Source organism: Girardinichthys multiradiatus, chromosome 7 (assembly GCF_021462225.1).
Source record: "Girardinichthys multiradiatus isolate DD_20200921_A chromosome 7, DD_fGirMul_XY1, whole genome shotgun sequence".
Classification (NCBI taxonomy): Eukaryota; Metazoa; Chordata; class Actinopteri; order Cyprinodontiformes; family Goodeidae; genus Girardinichthys; species Girardinichthys multiradiatus.
Window position 1 is genome coordinate 69,843 of NC_061800.1, and position 18,768 is coordinate 88,610.

Below are 18,768 nucleotides of genomic sequence, written 5' to 3' on the forward strand. Positions count from 1 at the left end.
AAAATTGTAATGTTAAGGTACAGCATACAGAACTGTACAAACCTTTACTTGGACTGAGGTTACTGTCCTCTGTTGATCTATAAAGTAAAACACATTGCAGACTTCTTTTTAGTGGTAGTAGTACTGTGTAAAGAACCTCCAGGTCATGCTGCCAGACACAACTTCTCTTTAGAAACCAAACTAGCAGCTACTCAAAGCAGGGCTCATTAAATCTTCTTCTGTTCACTGATCGAACCCATGAAAACAATCATTTAAATGTGGCGAAGAACCCCCTGCACTGTGGGAAAAAAGGAGGATCCACCAAAGGTGTAGTCTTTTAAAGCAATGATGGCTCCACTTATTGCGGAGTCTGTAAATGAATCGGGGGTCAGTCCACCAAAGAGTCTCAATACAAAACTAAAAAGAAAGAGGACCTTCTACATTTCTACACAGCATGAGTTGACTGGCCAGATCTCAGTATATAAAGGTCAAGGATGGAGGCACATCTGGATGAATATGACCTTCACTGCATGAAAAAACATCATGCCCCTGTGATCTATAAAACCACATTGAATCAGAATCAGAATCAGAAAAGCTTTATTGCCAAGTACGTTTTTGGACATACAAGGAATTTGTTTTGGCGTAGTTGGTGCAATACAATACAAATTAAACAGTATAAACATATCTACAATATAATATAAATATATGTGCACAGTTTTAAGTGAGCGAGAGTAAATATAGAGCAGTATAAGATGCAAGAGCAATACAACAGTGCAGGTGATCATTGTGCAAGTAAAGCAGGAGTCCAAGCTGAGCGTTAATGTAACGCATAGAGTTACAGGTGTCCTGTCAGCAAAAAAAAAAAAAAAGGGGGGGGGGGGGGGGGGGGGGGTGAAAGGGAGAGTGTCAGGGTGGTTTCCGGGCCTTGTTAACCAGGCTGGTGGCAGATGGGAAAAAAAACATTGGCTCAAGAGTATCCAGCACTCTACAAGGTCTGCTGCTGCATCTAGAAATGTCAGCTGAATCTAGATCATACAAGGAAGAAGCTACTGATGGACAGTGCAAAAACACCACCAATTTCTCTGAACAGAGGTTCATCTTAGGAGAAAACAGATGAAACACATCCTGGGATCTGACAAGACCACATTTCTGCTGCTTTTCTAAGACTGTTGTGTGTGAGCATAAAATGGCAAGGACTAATCCAGATTATTAGGCATCTGTGAAGCACTGTAGAAATAATTACTCATCAGTTTTTCCCAGATGATAATAGTCATTAAAGGATTCAAATATTTCTAGTGTTATAAACAGAATTTAGTCATCCCTCCTCTTAACACATGTGGAGATATATTATGTGTGTGCATTAATTATTATGATGTTCATAAACAGTGTGGGAAATAAAATGTATAACCTGTGTTAGTATAAGACATTGTGGCCTGCAGAATTGTTGTTGCACAAACTTGGCCTTGAGTGTGATGAAGCAGAAAATACTGAAGAACTGCATGTGTGGGAAAATTTGTGATAATGCAACTACAGAGTTACTTCCTGCTTATATCAGTAGATACGAGATGCAGCTGTGAGACCGGAACATGTCCTAATATGGTAGGCAGGAAAATGTGTGTAACGTGACTACATGTGTGAAAAAAATTGCTTTTATTGAAAAGCAATGGCCCCAGGGAGAAGCTCCGAAGTCGTCTCGGTGTGTGTTGTGTTACCACATGCGAGAGCTTCCCTGGTCCAGGTATTTGAATAACATACAGCTGTCTCCGTGTGATTTATTATAATGTCTTGTGAATTCTTTCAGCTTACGGTGAATAAACGAACACACAGAACACCCCTTGGGAGGGTGCTTCAACACACAATAGTTAGGATATTTTTTTATTAAGAGATTATGTTAAACTAGGGCCAGAACTAAAGAAGACAAAATGTCAGAGCATAGTTTTGCAGGCCAGAGATGAAATCTAAACCAAGTATCAGACCAGGCTCCTGATCTGAGGATCTTAACTGGAGGATACTTGAGTTCTTGACTTAACTCAACCCTGATTCCTTTAACTGGTGTACAGGTGGTACACAGGTGTGGTGAAGGAGCTGTGGCTGAAACATTGGATGGATGGATGGATGGATGGATGGATGCCTAAGCCTAACATGAGTCCCACTGTATTATTTAGTGCAGTCTACCTGCAGACAACAATTATAAAATGTCTAGTTAAAAAACTAAAGGCTGTTGCATTTCCAGGACTTCAGAAAGACTGCATGTAAACTTAGACGCAGGCTGATGGGAATAATCTGTCAAAAGAGCTGCAAAGACCCTATGGACAGAGAAAAAGATGTTGAAAACCTGCAGGCTTCATTTCTGATAAAGATGTCCATAGCTTTCTGTGTCGGAATGAGTTTGAAGATAAAGAATAGTGCTGGTTAATACAAGAAATTAAAGTGTTGTCTACCAGTATTGTTTAAAAACTGTAAACTGCGCAAGCCAAAGGTAGAATCCTCAGGAAAACGTTTGCCTAATGCTGTGTTGATTTTTTTGTGCACCTTTAAAAGAAACAGTCATTTCAGATAACAGTAACCACTGAGTCCAACAGGAAAAGAATAAAAGTCAGACACTAAATTGTTTTTGTGAAACAATTTCTTTTTGAACTTTCATGTTGGAACCTCATTGCTCCCCTTGGTCCATCTGAAAGAAATGATTGAGACTCAGATTGAAAGCAAAGCTCTACAGGCTGAGACGATAACAGACTGTGAATAGATGGCGTAAAGGCTGGTCAACCATCTGCTCCACTAAAATCAGCAGGCCTGTTTCCACCAGCTGGACTGGCGGGCGTATAAACCCATGAGGGTAGTGTGGTGAATGAGCGCCTTTTTCCACATAACTGGAATAAACACTGCAGTGGTCACTAACCAGAACCAAAACTTAATGGATGATGCACCAGATAAAACCAAAGGTCTTCATCATTTAAAGGAGAAAAAAACCTGTCTTTATACTTTCACATCAGGATGTATAACTGGGCATGCTGTCTGGACCTTCCATGCTCCTTATCCTGAGAGGCAACAGCGACAAAACAACAACAAGCATCTAGCTGTTCACATTTACTGTTAACATGTACTTTAGGTTTGGGCTGTGCAGGATCATGCCATTGACATGTTCTAGAGCAGGAGTGGGGCACCTTTTCTCTCCCAGGGGCCATTTCAATCTTCAAAACGTCATCTGAGGGCCACATTCAAATTTTAAATCCTATTAATGCAACAATTATATATTCATAAAACCTTTGTTTTAGTTGCTGCACATTTATTTTTGCAAACATATGTACATTTCAGTTTTTTTGTTGTTTTATCTTACATTTGGTTTCTTTCAAAATACAAAATAGTGTTATAAAATACCGCCCAAATAAAATTGAGGCATGTACAGTTGATTGTACAAATTACAAATATTTCTCAGTTTTACATCAACAAGAAGTAAATCTTTTTTCTAATATAACCAGATAAGGTGGTTTGAAAGCCATAAAATAAACATAATGGTGTTCTGTTTGACAATTACTACATTAAACACTCACATAATGTGATGGCTGAAACTGCTTCTCCTTAGCATCCAAACTTCGACGAAGCGCTGTAACTTTATCAGTTCGCAACTGCACTCTCAGCTCCTCCAGTTTAAAATGCTTACTCCTGTAATGTTGCACAATATTGGACTTTTTTATCACTGCCAGCACCTCCCACAAACTAAACACACAGGATTGCTTTTCACTTCGACGAACAAATATTCGTTTGTCCATTTCTCTTGAAAAACGCGACATTCAGCAACTACTTTTCTTTTTTTTGTCGTCGCCATGATTGAAACCTGTCCATCAACTCTATCTCATCTCATGTTGTGTTCACTGACCCTGATCCTGGCTCAGATACCTGCATTACTGATGCTTATATATCAGAAATACCATTTCTTATGGTTTTTTTCTTCGCCAAAACTTAGTTGTTTTATTTGTTCACCTGGAATTGCTTGGTGGGCCGGACAAAAGGATTCCAAGGGCCGTATGCGGCCCGGAAGCCGTAGGTTCCCCACTCCTGTTCTAGAGGATACCCTCCATGTGTCCAAAAGCAAAGGTTCAATAAGTTACAAACTGACAGACTATATAATATATAATATTCTGAAATCAGATCCTGAGCAGATGGTGCGGTGTAAATAAATGACTGCCTCGAGAGTCAACTTTGATCTTCTAATGTCCTGGGAGTCCTTATTGACAAGTTCACGTTGCCTTCAATATGCTCATCAGATTGTAGGAAAAACCCCTCCATATACAATATACCTTACATATAATGTAAAACAGCTGTATGGCTGTATGGGGTACGTCCGTTTGAAATAAGCAGAGGACCTCTTTGTAGACCCTACACAGGGTGATAAGACACAACAAACATCTGGACCCTTTCTGGGTATTTTCACTGAGAACCTATGATGAATTGTTACTCTGCTAAATACAATCATGGAAAAAAGACAGTGCACTCTCATTCAGTTTCACATCAGGATAACACAATGATCAGGTTGTAAAAAATCTCAAGTCAGCAAAAACACACAATGTCATTTACTAAGCAAAGATACAACTGAAAGCCGTGAATGAAAAACTAAGTACACCCCCTATTTCAACAGCTTGTAGAACCATGATTAGCAGTAATAACTATCAGTAGTTGTTTTCTGCATTACTCTATGGTCTCTCACATCGCTGTGGGGGATTTTGTCCCACTCTTCTTTCTAGCGCTGCTTCAGCTCACAGACCTCAGTGAACATCTTGGTTTCTCCACAGTTCTTCAGGAACCGAATACAGTCTGTCGCCAGACGTTTTCCACTCATTTTCATACCTGATGATTTTGTCATTTCCTTTAATTAACTTAGAATGTAATGAAGGAAATGTGGTTATGTTAATACAACATATAATATCTAACAACAGGAGGATGTTTGGTTTCATCGGGATAACAGTCAGTTATATTTAATAAGAATAACTGGGTCAAACCATGATCAAAATCAAAATAAATTGAAAAATGGTGAATATTAAGTTTCAGAAAATAGTACATAATTAAACTTAGATAAAACGTGAATTTTGAGGGTGTTTTTCTTTTTCATAATTAATGAAAATACTTAATTACAAAGGAAATTGATATGGAGTAATTTAAGTTAAGTGATCTGTTTGCAGAGTATGAAATAGCAAGACACAGGTTTGCCATCAGGGTTTGAAATGACAAAGGATTGTGTGGATCCTGGCCATTTTCACTGCAGCAGCTGAATCTGGATGGTTTGAAATAGAATAGTTTAATATACAGAGGGGTTCATGGTCGACTTCATAGCTGTGTTTCCAATCCAGGAACCTTTTCCAGAAACAGCTGGATAGTTCTCTGGAGTAATTATTTATGAACCTCTTATTTTACTGCATGTGTCTGAGTAAAGGCAGATCACCTAACTAGACATTTACCCCAGTAAAGAGTCCTGGTAGGGAGGTTGCACTTTGAACCTTCATTGTAGAGTTTTGAGAGGGAATGGGGCTAGGATTTCTGATTGGTGCCATATTTTTAGCATTATGTTTCACTCATTCCAATTTAATCTCCTCTATATTTTCTTATTATAAACTTCTGTGTTCCGTATTTCAGGTTGTTAAAGTATATATAAGAAAATATTTGTTTCAGAGACACAAATAAAGAGACACATAACCTTCCAAAAATGTGTTTCACTTTGGGATTTTAGTTACTTTTTAAATTTTAATGTAACCAGAGGTTAAAGTTCAGTGGCTGCGGAACACCAGCTAATAATCCCAGCTGACGTTCCAATCTTTCTGGCTGAATAAGGGATGCCAAATGTCCTCATAACCCTTTGTAGACTGATGTGCAGCAACAATTGCTTCTCTGAAGTCACTGATAACATCTTACATCCCTGGTGTTGTGGTACCACGCCCCTATTTGCTCCAGACCAGCAACATGCCAAAACATCTGCTTGTATAGAGGTGGTTATTCTTGTCAAAAATAAAAGACTTAAATGATCAACAAAACCCTGTTGCTACTTTCCTTCTTAAATCTGATGGAAGCAGCAATGATTACGTTCATTTTTCCACATACAACTCTTCCATATTCTTATTGTCTAATAAATACTAACATTGGGGATTCCGTTGTGTATGTTGGTATACTTACTTTAAAATCTTGTGAAGACTGGATTATTCTATAACACTCTGACCAATACTTTGATAAAGGTGTTCCATTACACACGTTTTTGATGAATTGTGGTTCTAATCGTTGTCATTGCCAGTCAACTTATATGAAATATGAGAGAAGATGAAAACCACTATGAGCAATCTACTGCTATTAGCTATTATGTACTGAAGTCTTATAACCATATTTCATTACAGTATGAGTGGTTGATAGTAAATGATTTCCAATGATCAGTTGTCAAAGCTGGTATGAAATGTCCACAAGGTGAGTACAAACTGTTGAATTATTTAGACCAGGAAAAGTCGGGGATAAAAGTGTCCAAAAACAACACAATATAATGAAGAGGTAAAATGACCAAAAGCCTCTATCCTCTTTAGGAACTTCTAATAAATAACATTTGATGTTGTAACATTTGGCTGCAATTAGTGAACAAAGGACACCTTTACCAATTACCTGGTGAATATTTGTGTTGTTGTTCTGCACTGGCTAAGTGGAAATCAGACTGAAAGAAGCATCATGGATAACATTTGTTTCTAACGCAGACAACAAAGGGCCAGATTTATTCATTGTTCACTGATCCTATGGACTTAAAGTCACTCAGACTAGAAAAGAGTTCATGTTGACCCTGATGTGCTGCATTTCAGAAGAAACATAGTAATGTCTTTTAAAGACAGCAGCATACATGCAATAACTAACTTACTGTTGCTGAGATAAAATTAGCTACAAAACATTTTCTGCTTCACATCCTAAATACATGAGCGTGAAAGCCTTTGATTACTTGTTAAGTATAAAACATGATTCTATATGTCAATATTTGAAATAGTAATCATTTTATTGATTTAGGTTTTTCATTCTTTTCTTTCCTTTTTATAGATTTAGACAATGAAACAGCCACCACAAACAGTGTCAACAAAACCAATACGGATTTTTTTTTACAGTCTTAGACCTGATTTAGACGTCTACAGAAACATTGGCGCATAATGGCCTCTATACCAGACTATTTTTCTAGTCAACAGCAGCCAACCATATTTTCTCGCAATGGGAAAAGCAGCAGCTTCATAGGGCCGTGAGTGCTGAAAAGTCCCAACATGAGGAGCAGATAGAAGAGGCTTTCAGCCTCGCTGCTGCTGCTGATCCCAGAGGCCTGTGCGCCGTGCGAGGCTGGATCACATTACAGTTACCCAGAGAGAGGCCGCGAGCCCCCGCCCTCCTCGGAGCATCGCGTGAGAGCAGCAACCGAATCTCAAACTTGATTGTGATTAATGCGCGAGGGCAAGATGCCAGATCCAAGTAGACATTTTTAAGGTGGTCTTACCAGCACATAGCCCTACACGTGCACTACAACTTTACTCGTGTTCATTTCTGCGTTATTGTCACAATTTGAACGTTTTCCCCGAGTCACAAATTCATGACAGTAAATGAAAGCTACGACAACTAAACTCTGTTTATAGCAAAAAATGGTTTCATAAGGTAACTCGGAGCCAATCGGCTTGGAATACTTTTATTGAATACAACGAAGCTATTTGTAGTTGTCTTTCACGCAAATGAAACCATAAGTTAATTTCTAGTGAAACGTATCTGTTTTGAATGCAGGTCATTTTTCTTGGGAAGTTAGCACACTCCTAAGGTAACAGCATAACGAGGCAAGTGAAGCCAGAAGAGAAAGAAAGAGCGCTTACTGCTTGAGGACGGGCTTCTTCCTCTTCTTGTTGGCGTATGTCCCCGGGTTATTAAACATAATGACATTCGGTTCAACTCAGTTTTCCGCCAGCTTTCCGTCCGATCAGCCCGTTCACTAAGCCTCAACAACTCCGATACTTTCTGCCGGGGTCCGCAGCGGGACGGGGGCGGCCACTGCAGTCGACCTTGGACGCTCGACGCTGCGGTCCGTGTTCTCCTGGACGTTTGTTGAAGTGGAGGAAATGGAAGTAAAGAAAAAATTTGGCTCACAATCCAGACTATGTCCAGCCCCTTCTCTTTGGATAAACAACGCCGCCTTATTATTACAACTGAGAGTAACTTGAGTTTTCTTTCTCTCTTACACACACACACACACACACACACACACACACATAAGGCGTTTTCAGGAAATGTGTACAGTCTATGGAACTGTGTTTTAAGGTGGACCGGGCCCTTTTTGCTTGTTGCTTGCGTTCTGTATGCTTTTGGAAACTTCACGGTAGGTCCTGATTTTTGACTTACAGTTGATAACTACGCACCAAATTACAAAACCAAATGTTTTCTTATGAAACACAGTGGAGTAAAGGTATTATTACAGTAATGACTAATGTAAATTCAAAATTCAAAACAACCTGACTGGGTTATGTGATTGACCAACACCAAGTTGTGAAGTGAAAGCAAAATGATCCATAGTTTCAAAGGTTTTTACAGATAAAAATCAGAGCAATGTGATATTTACATTTGTATTCAGCCAATGATGAGTTAACACCTTGTATTGTTACTGCATATTTAAATCTTTTTTTTTTTTTTTGCTGTTCCAGTTTTGCACATGTAGAAATTCAAATTATGACCTATTCAAAATTTCCAAGTTTCAGTCAGATTTGTTGGACATTGTGAATAGCAATTCTTAAGTTTTGGGACGGGTTTTATATTGGATTCAGGTCTAGATTTTGACTGGGTTATGAATATGATTTTAATCAAAAAACATTTTGTAGCTGTAGCTATTGGTGAATGTAAATTAATTTCTTTTTGGATTCTTTCAGTATTTAGCTTTATCCATCTTCTAGTGAACTCGGATCCTCTTCCTTGTCCATGCTGACAAAAGTAATCCCCACAGCATGACACTTCCACCACCATGTTTCACTGTGGGGAAAGTGTGTTCAGAGCCATGTGCAGTTTTTGTTTTTGTCCCTACCCATAGCTTGTTGTCTCCAGTCCTAAACCTTACATTTTGGTCTTATCTGAGCAGAGCACATTTTTTCACATGTTTTCTGTGTTCCCTCCATGGCTTGTGGCGAACTGCAAACATGACTTTTTATGGCTGTCTTTTAACAATAGCTTTCTTATCTCTCTGCTATTAAGGCCAGATTTGTGGCGTGCACAACAAATAGCTGTCCTTTTTTCCTTTACCCGAGCTTTGGACCTCTGCTGCTTTTCCAAAGTTACCACTGATCTCAGGGTTGCTTCTCTGATTGTTACTCTCTTTGAGTGGCCTGTCAGTTTAGGTGGATGGCCATGTCTTGGTTGGTTTGCAGTTGTGCCATTATCTTTCCATTTTTAGATGATAAATTGTACACTGCTCTGTAAGATAAACCCAGGACATAACAAACTTCTGAGGCCTTCACTGAACAGCTGCAGTCATATTCAGATTCAATTACACACATGTATTTACTAAGATGACTTCTGAAGTAAAGTGGTTGCAAATGATTTTTAGAGGTATCAGAGTAAGGGGAAAGAATACAAATGAAAGCCACACTTAGAACCAAATAATTAGAATTTAATTTGTCAAAAATTACCAAACCAAACATTCTTCTTCCTCTTCACAGTTGTGCACTACCTTCTCTTTGAGCTAATTTATATTGTGAACAAACAGGTGCCTCCTATTTAAGAACAAATGCAAATGTTTTACATGTCGGTTAGAGTGCATTCCTCTGCAAATTGGGAATAAATCCATTTGAAAACCGTTGCTTAAATGGAAGAGATAAACGACTCAAAGATTCAGCAGATGTTCAGCTCCAGGGTGATTAATAAAAGGAAGCACCTGTGTGTGCTGTTTCAATTGAAAGACACCTATGTGAAAAAAAGCCATCATCATGAGCCCTCACAAAGTCCCATTATTATAAAAACTCCAACCCTGTTGAAGGGTTTACAGTTTGCCAAATAATTCATTAAATGGCTTAAAGACAACAGTTACAACATTTCATTTGTTCACATGTACAGCAAGTTGTTACAGGAAAGATGTGGGTCAAAGGTGGCTGGGATGTCTGGCTGTGTGCAGGAGAGGAGGGAGGATGGTGAGCTTGTTTTTTTTAACTGAACCTATTGAAGAATGTGTTCAGATGATTGGCTGTGTCCAGACATCCATCGGTTTGCGTGAAGCCTGTGATCTTCTTCATCCCTGACCACACATCTCTGATATTCTCTTGTTGGAGCTTGATCTCCAGCTTCTTCCTTTAGGCCTTCGTTGCTGTCTCTTATCTTGACTTTAATTTTCTTATTCATACTCCTCAATAATTCCCTGTCTCCCTCTCTGAAGGATCTTTTATTCTTGTTAAGGTCCTTCAGGACACTAGTGATCCAGGGTTTGTCATTGGGGAAGTACCTCACCGTTCTGGTGGGGATGGCGTTATCCACACAGACGTTTATATAGTCGGTCACACGCTCAGTCATGGCATTGATGTCCTCTCCATGTGAATGTGGGGCTGTAGTTGAGGTATTATTTGATCTTCTTAGTTGCAAATCAGCTGCTCCCAGATGTGACAAAAACCAAACAAACACCTTATTCCTATGGTAACACATCATAATAAATGCCCCCCCAAAAAAAGAAACGTTAAATTCTTCCAGCTACACAGTATCTACACAGAGGTAATAATTGTCCAAAAATGCAACGTCTCAGCCAGAAAAGGACCAATTTAAGTGTTTAAAAATCATAAATTAGAATACCTGCTCCTTTAACTTCCGTCTTTCCTTACATTTGTGGGTCAATATACAGTGGCCAAAGCATACAATTGCATGTAAATATGGATGTTACAACAGATCAATATGCATCATCTCTAATGCCTACACCACCACTGTCTCAAACATTTTAAACAAAACCATGGCTACATGTGAAGAACTGAATCAGCAGAAAGATATGCATCATTACTGTTTTCCTCCGGGCTGATGTTACACTGAAGAGGCCTCCCAACCCCACACTGAGCTGAACAACAAAATATAAACTGGGTTTGTGTACTTCAGCATTTGGTTTGTGGTTTTCAGGCAGAGCTGTGTGCATGTTCCCATGGGTTTAATCTTGTGTGTGTGTGTGTAGCCACAATACATTCCAGCGTGATCGTCATCAACAGCAGCTTTAGCTTCTTTATTCTCATCTAAACTGGGAAAAGTGGTTTCCATTATGGCAGGACTGCAGCTTCACTGTTTTCTATTGTTCTGAGATCATATAACTACATTTTAGTAGGATGTGCTCCTAACCTGTAAGTCAACAGTTTACATGTTCAGTAATAAATATTTATTCTATATATTTATCCGGTCCCGGATAAAGCAGAAGACGACGAGTACGAGATTAATAAAGTATTTTTTCATTGAATTGAATTTAGCTCCATCTATTTTCCCATTTACTCTGAGCTCCCCTGTCCCTGCTGAATGTAGGCGTCTCACAACATGATGCTACCAATATCATGTTTCATATTATGGAATGTGTTAAGGATGTCGCATTTGTCTTTCACTTAACATGAGCGACTTTGCATTGGTATATTACATTAACACTCAATAAAATACTTAATATGATGATAAAAGTTAGTTGTGGCAAAATTTGAAAAGTCACAGAGGTCTGAAAACCTTTGCAAGGTTCTGTAAAATTATTCTGCTGCTCATTTAAATCAAATGTAATTTATTAATTATCTTCTGAATTTGACCAATTGCGTCTTCAGGATGGTGTGTAAAACTCTGCCTGGTTGATGTTAAATGTCTGGTAGAACGCTGACTCCTTAAAAAGATTGATTGTGTGTCAGACACACTGTGGACTGTCTGTGAGGCTGAAAGACAAACCTCTCAGCAAAGAGAGCATTCATATTCAGACACCAATACGACATTTAGACATTGAGATGTCTCAATCACAGCAGCGGTGGCACAACTAACCATCTTGGTATTGGCCAATGTCATTGCAGAATAACTTGTAACTGACCTCATCGTAGCTGCTTGATAAGAGAGGGAGGTGGGACCGTGTGAGAGGAATCAGTAATATCCTTAAATTGAGTAATGGTCCACTACATCATCATCTTAGACACTAGAAACAGGCTTATATTCACTGCACATGGTAGTATTACTGAAAAGCTTCGCATGACAAATATGTATATTCTGTAATGCAAAAACAAAACAAAAGAGCAAAGTGTAGCGGAGTCAAATTCCTTGTTTATATGTACAAACTTGGCAATAAAGCTGATTCTGATTCAGAGCCTGGATAACTTCATTCAGTTTGAACAGACACATATACTTCTGAGATGATTATTTTTTCATTTTTTACATAACTGTGTTTTGAGGTGGCGAGTGTGAAACCATCTATAGGATATTCTGTGGGCTCAGTGACGCTTTTTAAACAGGCAGCAGCTTGACAAGAAGCAGGACTTCTGCCCTCTGGGAGGAGGAAAAGTTGCATCTGAAGAACAGGGCTGATTTTAACACAGCAACATCTAGCTATGTTTTATTACACCCTCCACCACAGCTCTGTTAAATTGAACATTGGGGCATTTAAAGCGATTGTTTAATTGTTTCTGTTAATTTTCACTCATGTGGTCAGACAGATGGAGTTGACTTATTAGCATGGTATGGAAGTTAGTACTGGGTGTTTGGCATAAAACCAAACGCCACACTGTCACACAGAAACTGAGGAAAGTTGCAGTTTTGAGATAGACCCTTTTACAGGAAGCATAGAACAGTAGTCACACACTTTCACTCTTTGTCCCAGATATGCTCTGGTCACTTAGAACATTAGATAACATGACAGAGTTGTTTGAACTTATTAAGAGGAGCATCAGTGTGTGGAGCTGAAGGAGATGAGCTCAACATCAGAGGAGAATACAGGGACAAAACACTTTTCAATCATCTGTTGCGCTTAATTGACTCTGAAATGGACATCAGCCAGATCAGTGTTTGCTCACTAACAACAAGTTATTACAGCAGCATCAACTGGAGGACACCTTCACTGGTTAGTGTGGTGTGCTGCTAGAACTTCCCGTACTGCCCCTGTTTCTGTCTAAAACAACAATGAAAGAATACAAAGGTTGATCAAGCATGATCATGGGATGATGTCTGAATAGCCCAACAGTCAGCACTTCTTCTCCATACTTCAGACATCTGCTATTAGCCCATCCTTTGCAGCTTCGCTGGTGGGTTGACCTTTCCTTTACCAAGTATTAAGTATGCTTTTACTTTGCCTGGGTACTGTTTTAATCCCACTGGCAACCTAAACAGAACACAGAAACCTGCAGTGGGCATTTTGCTACATTCCCCTAATGGGATACACTATGACAATGGATGACACACCAGGGAGGGAATTATTTTCTTGAGTCTCTAACAACATCAGACATTCTTCATCTTTCGCAGAAGCTGCTGTGTTCTCAGTTCCCAGTTCTCAGTATCCACCAGCATTCTCCCTTTATTTGTGTGGGTTGTAGATGGGTCTCTGGCTTCCTGGTCTTACTTTGCACCTGATGGCAGCGGCGTCAGAATCAAACTAAATAAAATCAACTGACAGACAAAGTAACACAATCCTGGTCTCACATTCACTGGCATACATTTTGTTCGTTTGAAAGTCTGGACTGTTAGGAACTATGGTATAAAATGAAGCTGTTACTTTTCATGAGAATCATCCAGTATTTCCCATTTTAAACGGGATAATAAAGTTGTAACTGAAGCCTTTTGATTGGCATTTCATTCAGCTCTTGTCATTGTTGATACATGGATACGTCTGAATATTTTATTTCATTTTTAATTGTTGTAGGTCTATTCAAACCAGACCCATCTTGACCTTGGCTAACCTTTTCTGTGTAGTTTTGCAGTTTTTTTTTTCTTGTTGTTTAACCCTGTTTTTCTGTCTGGACTGTTTATCAGTTCGTTAGCCTTTCAAACTAAATTACCTGGCCCTGTTTGGGAGGCAACAATTCTATATCTGCCATAATCCTTCGGTGTTTGAGTTTGTCTCTTGTCAGTTTCTCCTCACTTTCCTGTATATGTTCTCTAGTTGCTGCCATTTTAGTCCATTTCATTGTTATATTTCGATATTTCTGTTATTCCTCTGGTCTTATCTGTGTTCCTGCTCATCTGTGTTAATTAGCCTCCCTACTTCAGTTGCTCCATATTTTTGCTCTTCTGGTTCATTTGTCATTTCTCCACCCTGCCTCTGTATTTAAGCTCAACTGTTTGCCTTCCTGTTCTTTACTGTCTCATCGCCTGGTTCTCTGGTTATGCTCCTTGTCCTGTTTTCACCTTTGTAAGTCACCAGTTCTGTTATCATTAAATATTTCAAACCCACCATGTGACTCCCAAGTTCCTGTTTGCACTTTGGTCCTGCAAAAACATGAGATCTTTTAATATATTAGGTCAGTTTTAATAAATACAAATCTTTTCTGTCATAAGCTCTGCATTCATTCATGTTTTTTCTCCTGGTTTTATCTCATTTAGGGTCAAATAAAATCTCAAAACAACAGTTGGTAGTCATTATGTTGGCATAAGAGGTCAAAAAGACACCTTTAAACCACAAAAAAGGTTTGGAGATTTAGAATTTTTAAAACAACAGACCATTTGATCTAAAACGAAGACGTTTTAAGATTTTGCACTGCCTTTGGGTCAGCTGACAAACTACAGGACATAAAAGTTTTAATCTGTATAGAAGTAACAGAAGAGTGTGTATTTAAGGCAGGTATGAGGTAGAGCAGAAAAATGTCGGCTACTACTTTGGTTGCAATGCCTTTTTAATGACAAATACTGAACCTCTTCCCTGTTGGCTCAGGCCCTGCTACAGAGGAGAGAAATAAAACCAGTGGAAATCTGGCAGAGTTGAATTCACTAAACCCTTTAGCTGGCCTCACAGGGCTGCAATGGAAACACAATTACAAGAAAAAAAAAGTCAGACATACAAACAAGTCATTTACTTTATCAGGTTATAATTTTAAACATAAATCTTAATAGCTGCAGGTGTTACTGACAATCAGCAAAATTAGAAGCAATCTACTATGAAGTGATGACTCTTAAGATTAATCTAATTACTTTAATTTGTACCTCCTTGTCTCCTCACTCCTCCTGTCTCTTTGGAATCTGTCTTTTCTCAAACGTTGAAGGGTATCTCACCTCCCAAAAATGCAGCTGGAAGAAAGGGATGGCTGGAGGAAATCCAAAAGATCTTTTTTCAGAAGTCTTTTAAATGGCACACAATACAGGATTCCAGATGGTAAAGTAAATTTAGAGTAATTACACTCTTGATCAAAATCTTTAGATCAAGGAAAAAGTTATGAGTATTTATATTTCACGTTTCTTTAAACTGGTCCAAAATACAAAGAGAAAACTGTATTCAAACAGGTTGTTCATCAAAAGTTACATATCTGAGCCCAAAACCACCCACTCAGTAATAAGTAGGCCGATTGTTTATTTTATTTATTGGACATGCTTGATTCGATTGTTTCTAGGAGGTTGTTGGGAACATTGCTGCATGTGGTGAAGATGGCTTCACAAAGTACATCCACTGTCTGAAACGGATGTAATTCTCCTGGAGGAAGTCTTTTGGGTTGAACTGCAGCGTTATGCTATTTGATAACCCAGTGGTCCCAGCAGCACAGATGAGGACCCTCAGTCAAGAGGAATGCCTGCTTGCAACATCTCCACATAGCCAAGTGATGCAAAACCTGGAGCTCCTATGTTGTATTGAAGGAAAAACTCTCAGATCAAGATGGAGCCTCTTCTACTGTGTCACACAAAGAACATCTCCACTAGGATCTCCTTGTCATTTGAGTAACATTGGAAACCACAAAGTCCATCCAGATTAAATTATTTTGTCTTGTCTGAATTTAGAAGCCAAAGATTTAGAGTCATCCAGTTTTTTATGTCTTCAAGACATGATGTCTGTATTCTATCTAACTGGTTGGATTCACCAGAAGTTATGGATAGCTACATCTGAGATCTGTCTGTTAGGTTCGTGTTTGTTTACTATTTGCTCAGCCAGGTGCTTTTCTGTTCATTTCTTGCTCTCTAGATTCCTTCTGGTTAGTTTTGTTGTTTTTCTGTGTTCTGGTGTTAGATATGTTTAGTTATATTCTGATAGATCTTGTTCTTGTTTATGTTCTTATTCTGGTCATTGTTTTCTTGTATTCTGATCAGCGCCATGCTCTCTTCTTCTTCTTGTATTATTTATTGGCAGTTGGCAAATAACTTTGAGGTGTGCATTACTGCCACCGACTGATATGGAGTGTGGTTCTTCATGGTTTTAAATCTTATTTACTATTACAACAATCAAATTCTATTTATTAATTTAGTTTTCTTGAAAAAGTTAATTATAATTGCGCCATGCTCTCCTTGCTCATTTGTGTTAATTAGTCACTCCTTCTGTCTCCCTGCAGCCCTGGTCCACACCTGTGTCATATTGCTCCTGAATAGCCTGTCTCCCAGTTCATTGGTTCTCACTTCACTTCCCTCAGTTTATAAGCTCTCTGATTTGCATTGTTCTCCACTGGTTCCTTCCGTTAACACCTTGTTACCTATCCTCTGTCGTTGCCCTAGTCCAGTCCTGAGTTCTTCCATGTCTGTTGCCTGGATTTTCATGTACCTGCTACCAAGCCGTTAATGTTGAATTTCACCTGCCTGTACCTGGTAACCTGTAAGTTCATTTCTTCATCAAACCTTTTTTCAACTCCACTCAATCCTGCATTTGGGTCCTACCTCCAAAACTCAAACATGACACACATGGAATTATGTGGTGAACAAAGTGTAAAAAAAACTCTTCCCAGAAGTTCATTGAGAGAAGGCCAGTCATTACAGCCAAGGGCGGCTACTTTAAGGATTCTAAAATATAACGTATTTAAAGTTATTTTACAATTTTTATTTTTGTTTGCTACATAAATGAACATGTCTTCATTCACTGTTTTGATGCCTTCACTGAGAATCCCAGTACAATGTAAATAGTCATAATCATAAAGAAAGCCATTAAATGAGAATGTGTGTGTGCACTAAACCATGTGGTACTCAACAAGTCCCCCTGGAATGTAAATAATTTATTATTTACAACGTATTAGTTTCCACCCGTTTCTAATATATTAATACTATCCTGTCCCAGCACATACATACAGATCTTTGTTTCAGATATTATTATTAGTGACTTTCACCAGTGCGGTTTCAGTGCTATGAAGGGCTCTGAAAACTGATTGAAGCTCTTTGAACAGGTTATGACTGTGTAAATGCTCACACATGATTAGAAACTATTTTCTCAACAATTTTAGATAAGCCAGGAACTTATTGAGTCATCTTGATCAAGAGAACATATCTTAAGTGAAGGTTTAATTACAGTTCTGTTTACTTTCTTTGCAATGCCATGTTTTTTCTTGCTTTGTTTTTATCATACCCACAGAACTGTGCACAGGTTGGTGTGCTTAGATGTCCTAACCTTATCTGTGCAGGGTGTGGTACACAGGTGATGCTACACAGCTGCTTCTTGTAAGGCCTTAATCAGGAGATGCTTAAAAGGAGCAGAGAACCAACGGAGAGACACAAGATTGTTAACGCTGCTAGAGCGGTAATCAGGCCAGCCTAACTGTAGGTTACTGAATCGTTAAACCACTTGAACTTACCAGAGAATTTCTCTTTATTGCCTTAGACCCTGTTCAAGTTTCCTAGCCCTGAAGATAGGTTCCCAGCTCCGTGAATCCTAGGAGGATCCCTTGATGTGGACCCCCACCAGTCTCTCTGTTGCTCCCAGCAAGGCTCCAACCTTCATCCGCTGCTGAATTAAGATCACACATTCATTCAGCTGGATTACCCTTTTCTATCAACCAGACCCATAACCCTGCTCAGGTTTATTGGATTTAAGTCTTGTGTTTAGATGACATTCTGGGATTCCTGGGTTTGATGTTTTAGTTTGTATTTCCTTGTATATTATTTCCTCAGACTCCCTGCTGATCCGGGTTAATTTGCCACCCCCTTCAGTTGCCTCTTTTCTCTCTCACACCAGCTACTCCTGATTTTCCCTCTGATTAGCTCCACTGGTTCATCGGTCTATTCCCCAACCACCTTATTTATTCTCTCTGGTTTGCTGTCTTCACCACTGGATAGAACTGTTGACTATCTGCTTACTACCCTGATTCCATGTCAAAGGTCCTGCCTGTGTCTCATATCCTGCTCAGACTTGTATGTGTTTTTTCTGTTTAAATTATTAAAGAACTTTAACTCACCCATGTGGCTCTGAAGCTACTGATCTGCACATTGGTCCTGCAACCTCCCAGCCTAACATGACAGAGCTACGTTAAAATCCTCGTATGTATCCCTTTACTAAGTATTGATTGATCACATCTCAAATGGGGGCGGTAATCAAAGCAAAAATTTGATTGGGATTGGGTCTAACATACAAGTTGAAGGTTTAGATGAAGCAAATGTTTGGAGTATTTTTATACAACAGACTATTTTTCCAGACTAAGTAGGACTTCTCCAAATGTATGGAGCACCAAATTCCTAACATTTTGCTTTAAAGTACGCAGCTCTGAATTAAACAAGAGAGCCAAACCTAACCCTATGAATAATTACCTTCTTTATCAAGGGGGTTACATTGTCTAATGCCACAAGCAGTGAAGAAGTAACACTGAACAAAAACATCAATTTGTGAAGGGTAAGAAATTAAATTGCTGCTGTTTACTGTTTTTTTTTTTTTTTTCTGTGATAAGGACATTTAAAATG

General features: G+C 38.9%; 1 protein-coding gene and 1 long non-coding RNA gene across 3 annotated transcripts in view; one reads left to right on the forward strand and one right to left on the reverse strand.

The window, feature by feature from the left end:
- LOC124871117 (aryl hydrocarbon receptor-like) overlaps positions 1–8,176 on the reverse strand; it is a 47,718-nt gene extending 39,542 nt beyond the window's left edge. For both annotated transcript variants that reach the window (XM_047370126.1, XM_047370125.1), the window contains exon 1: positions 7,839–8,176. In XM_047370126.1, the coding sequence (XP_047226082.1) occupies positions 7,839–7,897 (59 nt within the window). In that variant the 5' untranslated portion in view covers positions 7,898–8,176. The remainder of the gene's footprint in view (positions 1–7,838) is intronic.
- A 36-nt stretch (positions 8,177–8,212) lies between these two features.
- Positions 8,213–18,768, forward strand: part of LOC124871118 — a 36,006-nt gene continuing 25,450 nt past the window's right edge. The window contains exon 1 of the long non-coding RNA XR_007038953.1: positions 8,213–8,338. This is a non-coding gene — a long non-coding RNA (uncharacterized LOC124871118). The remainder of the gene's footprint in view (positions 8,339–18,768) is intronic.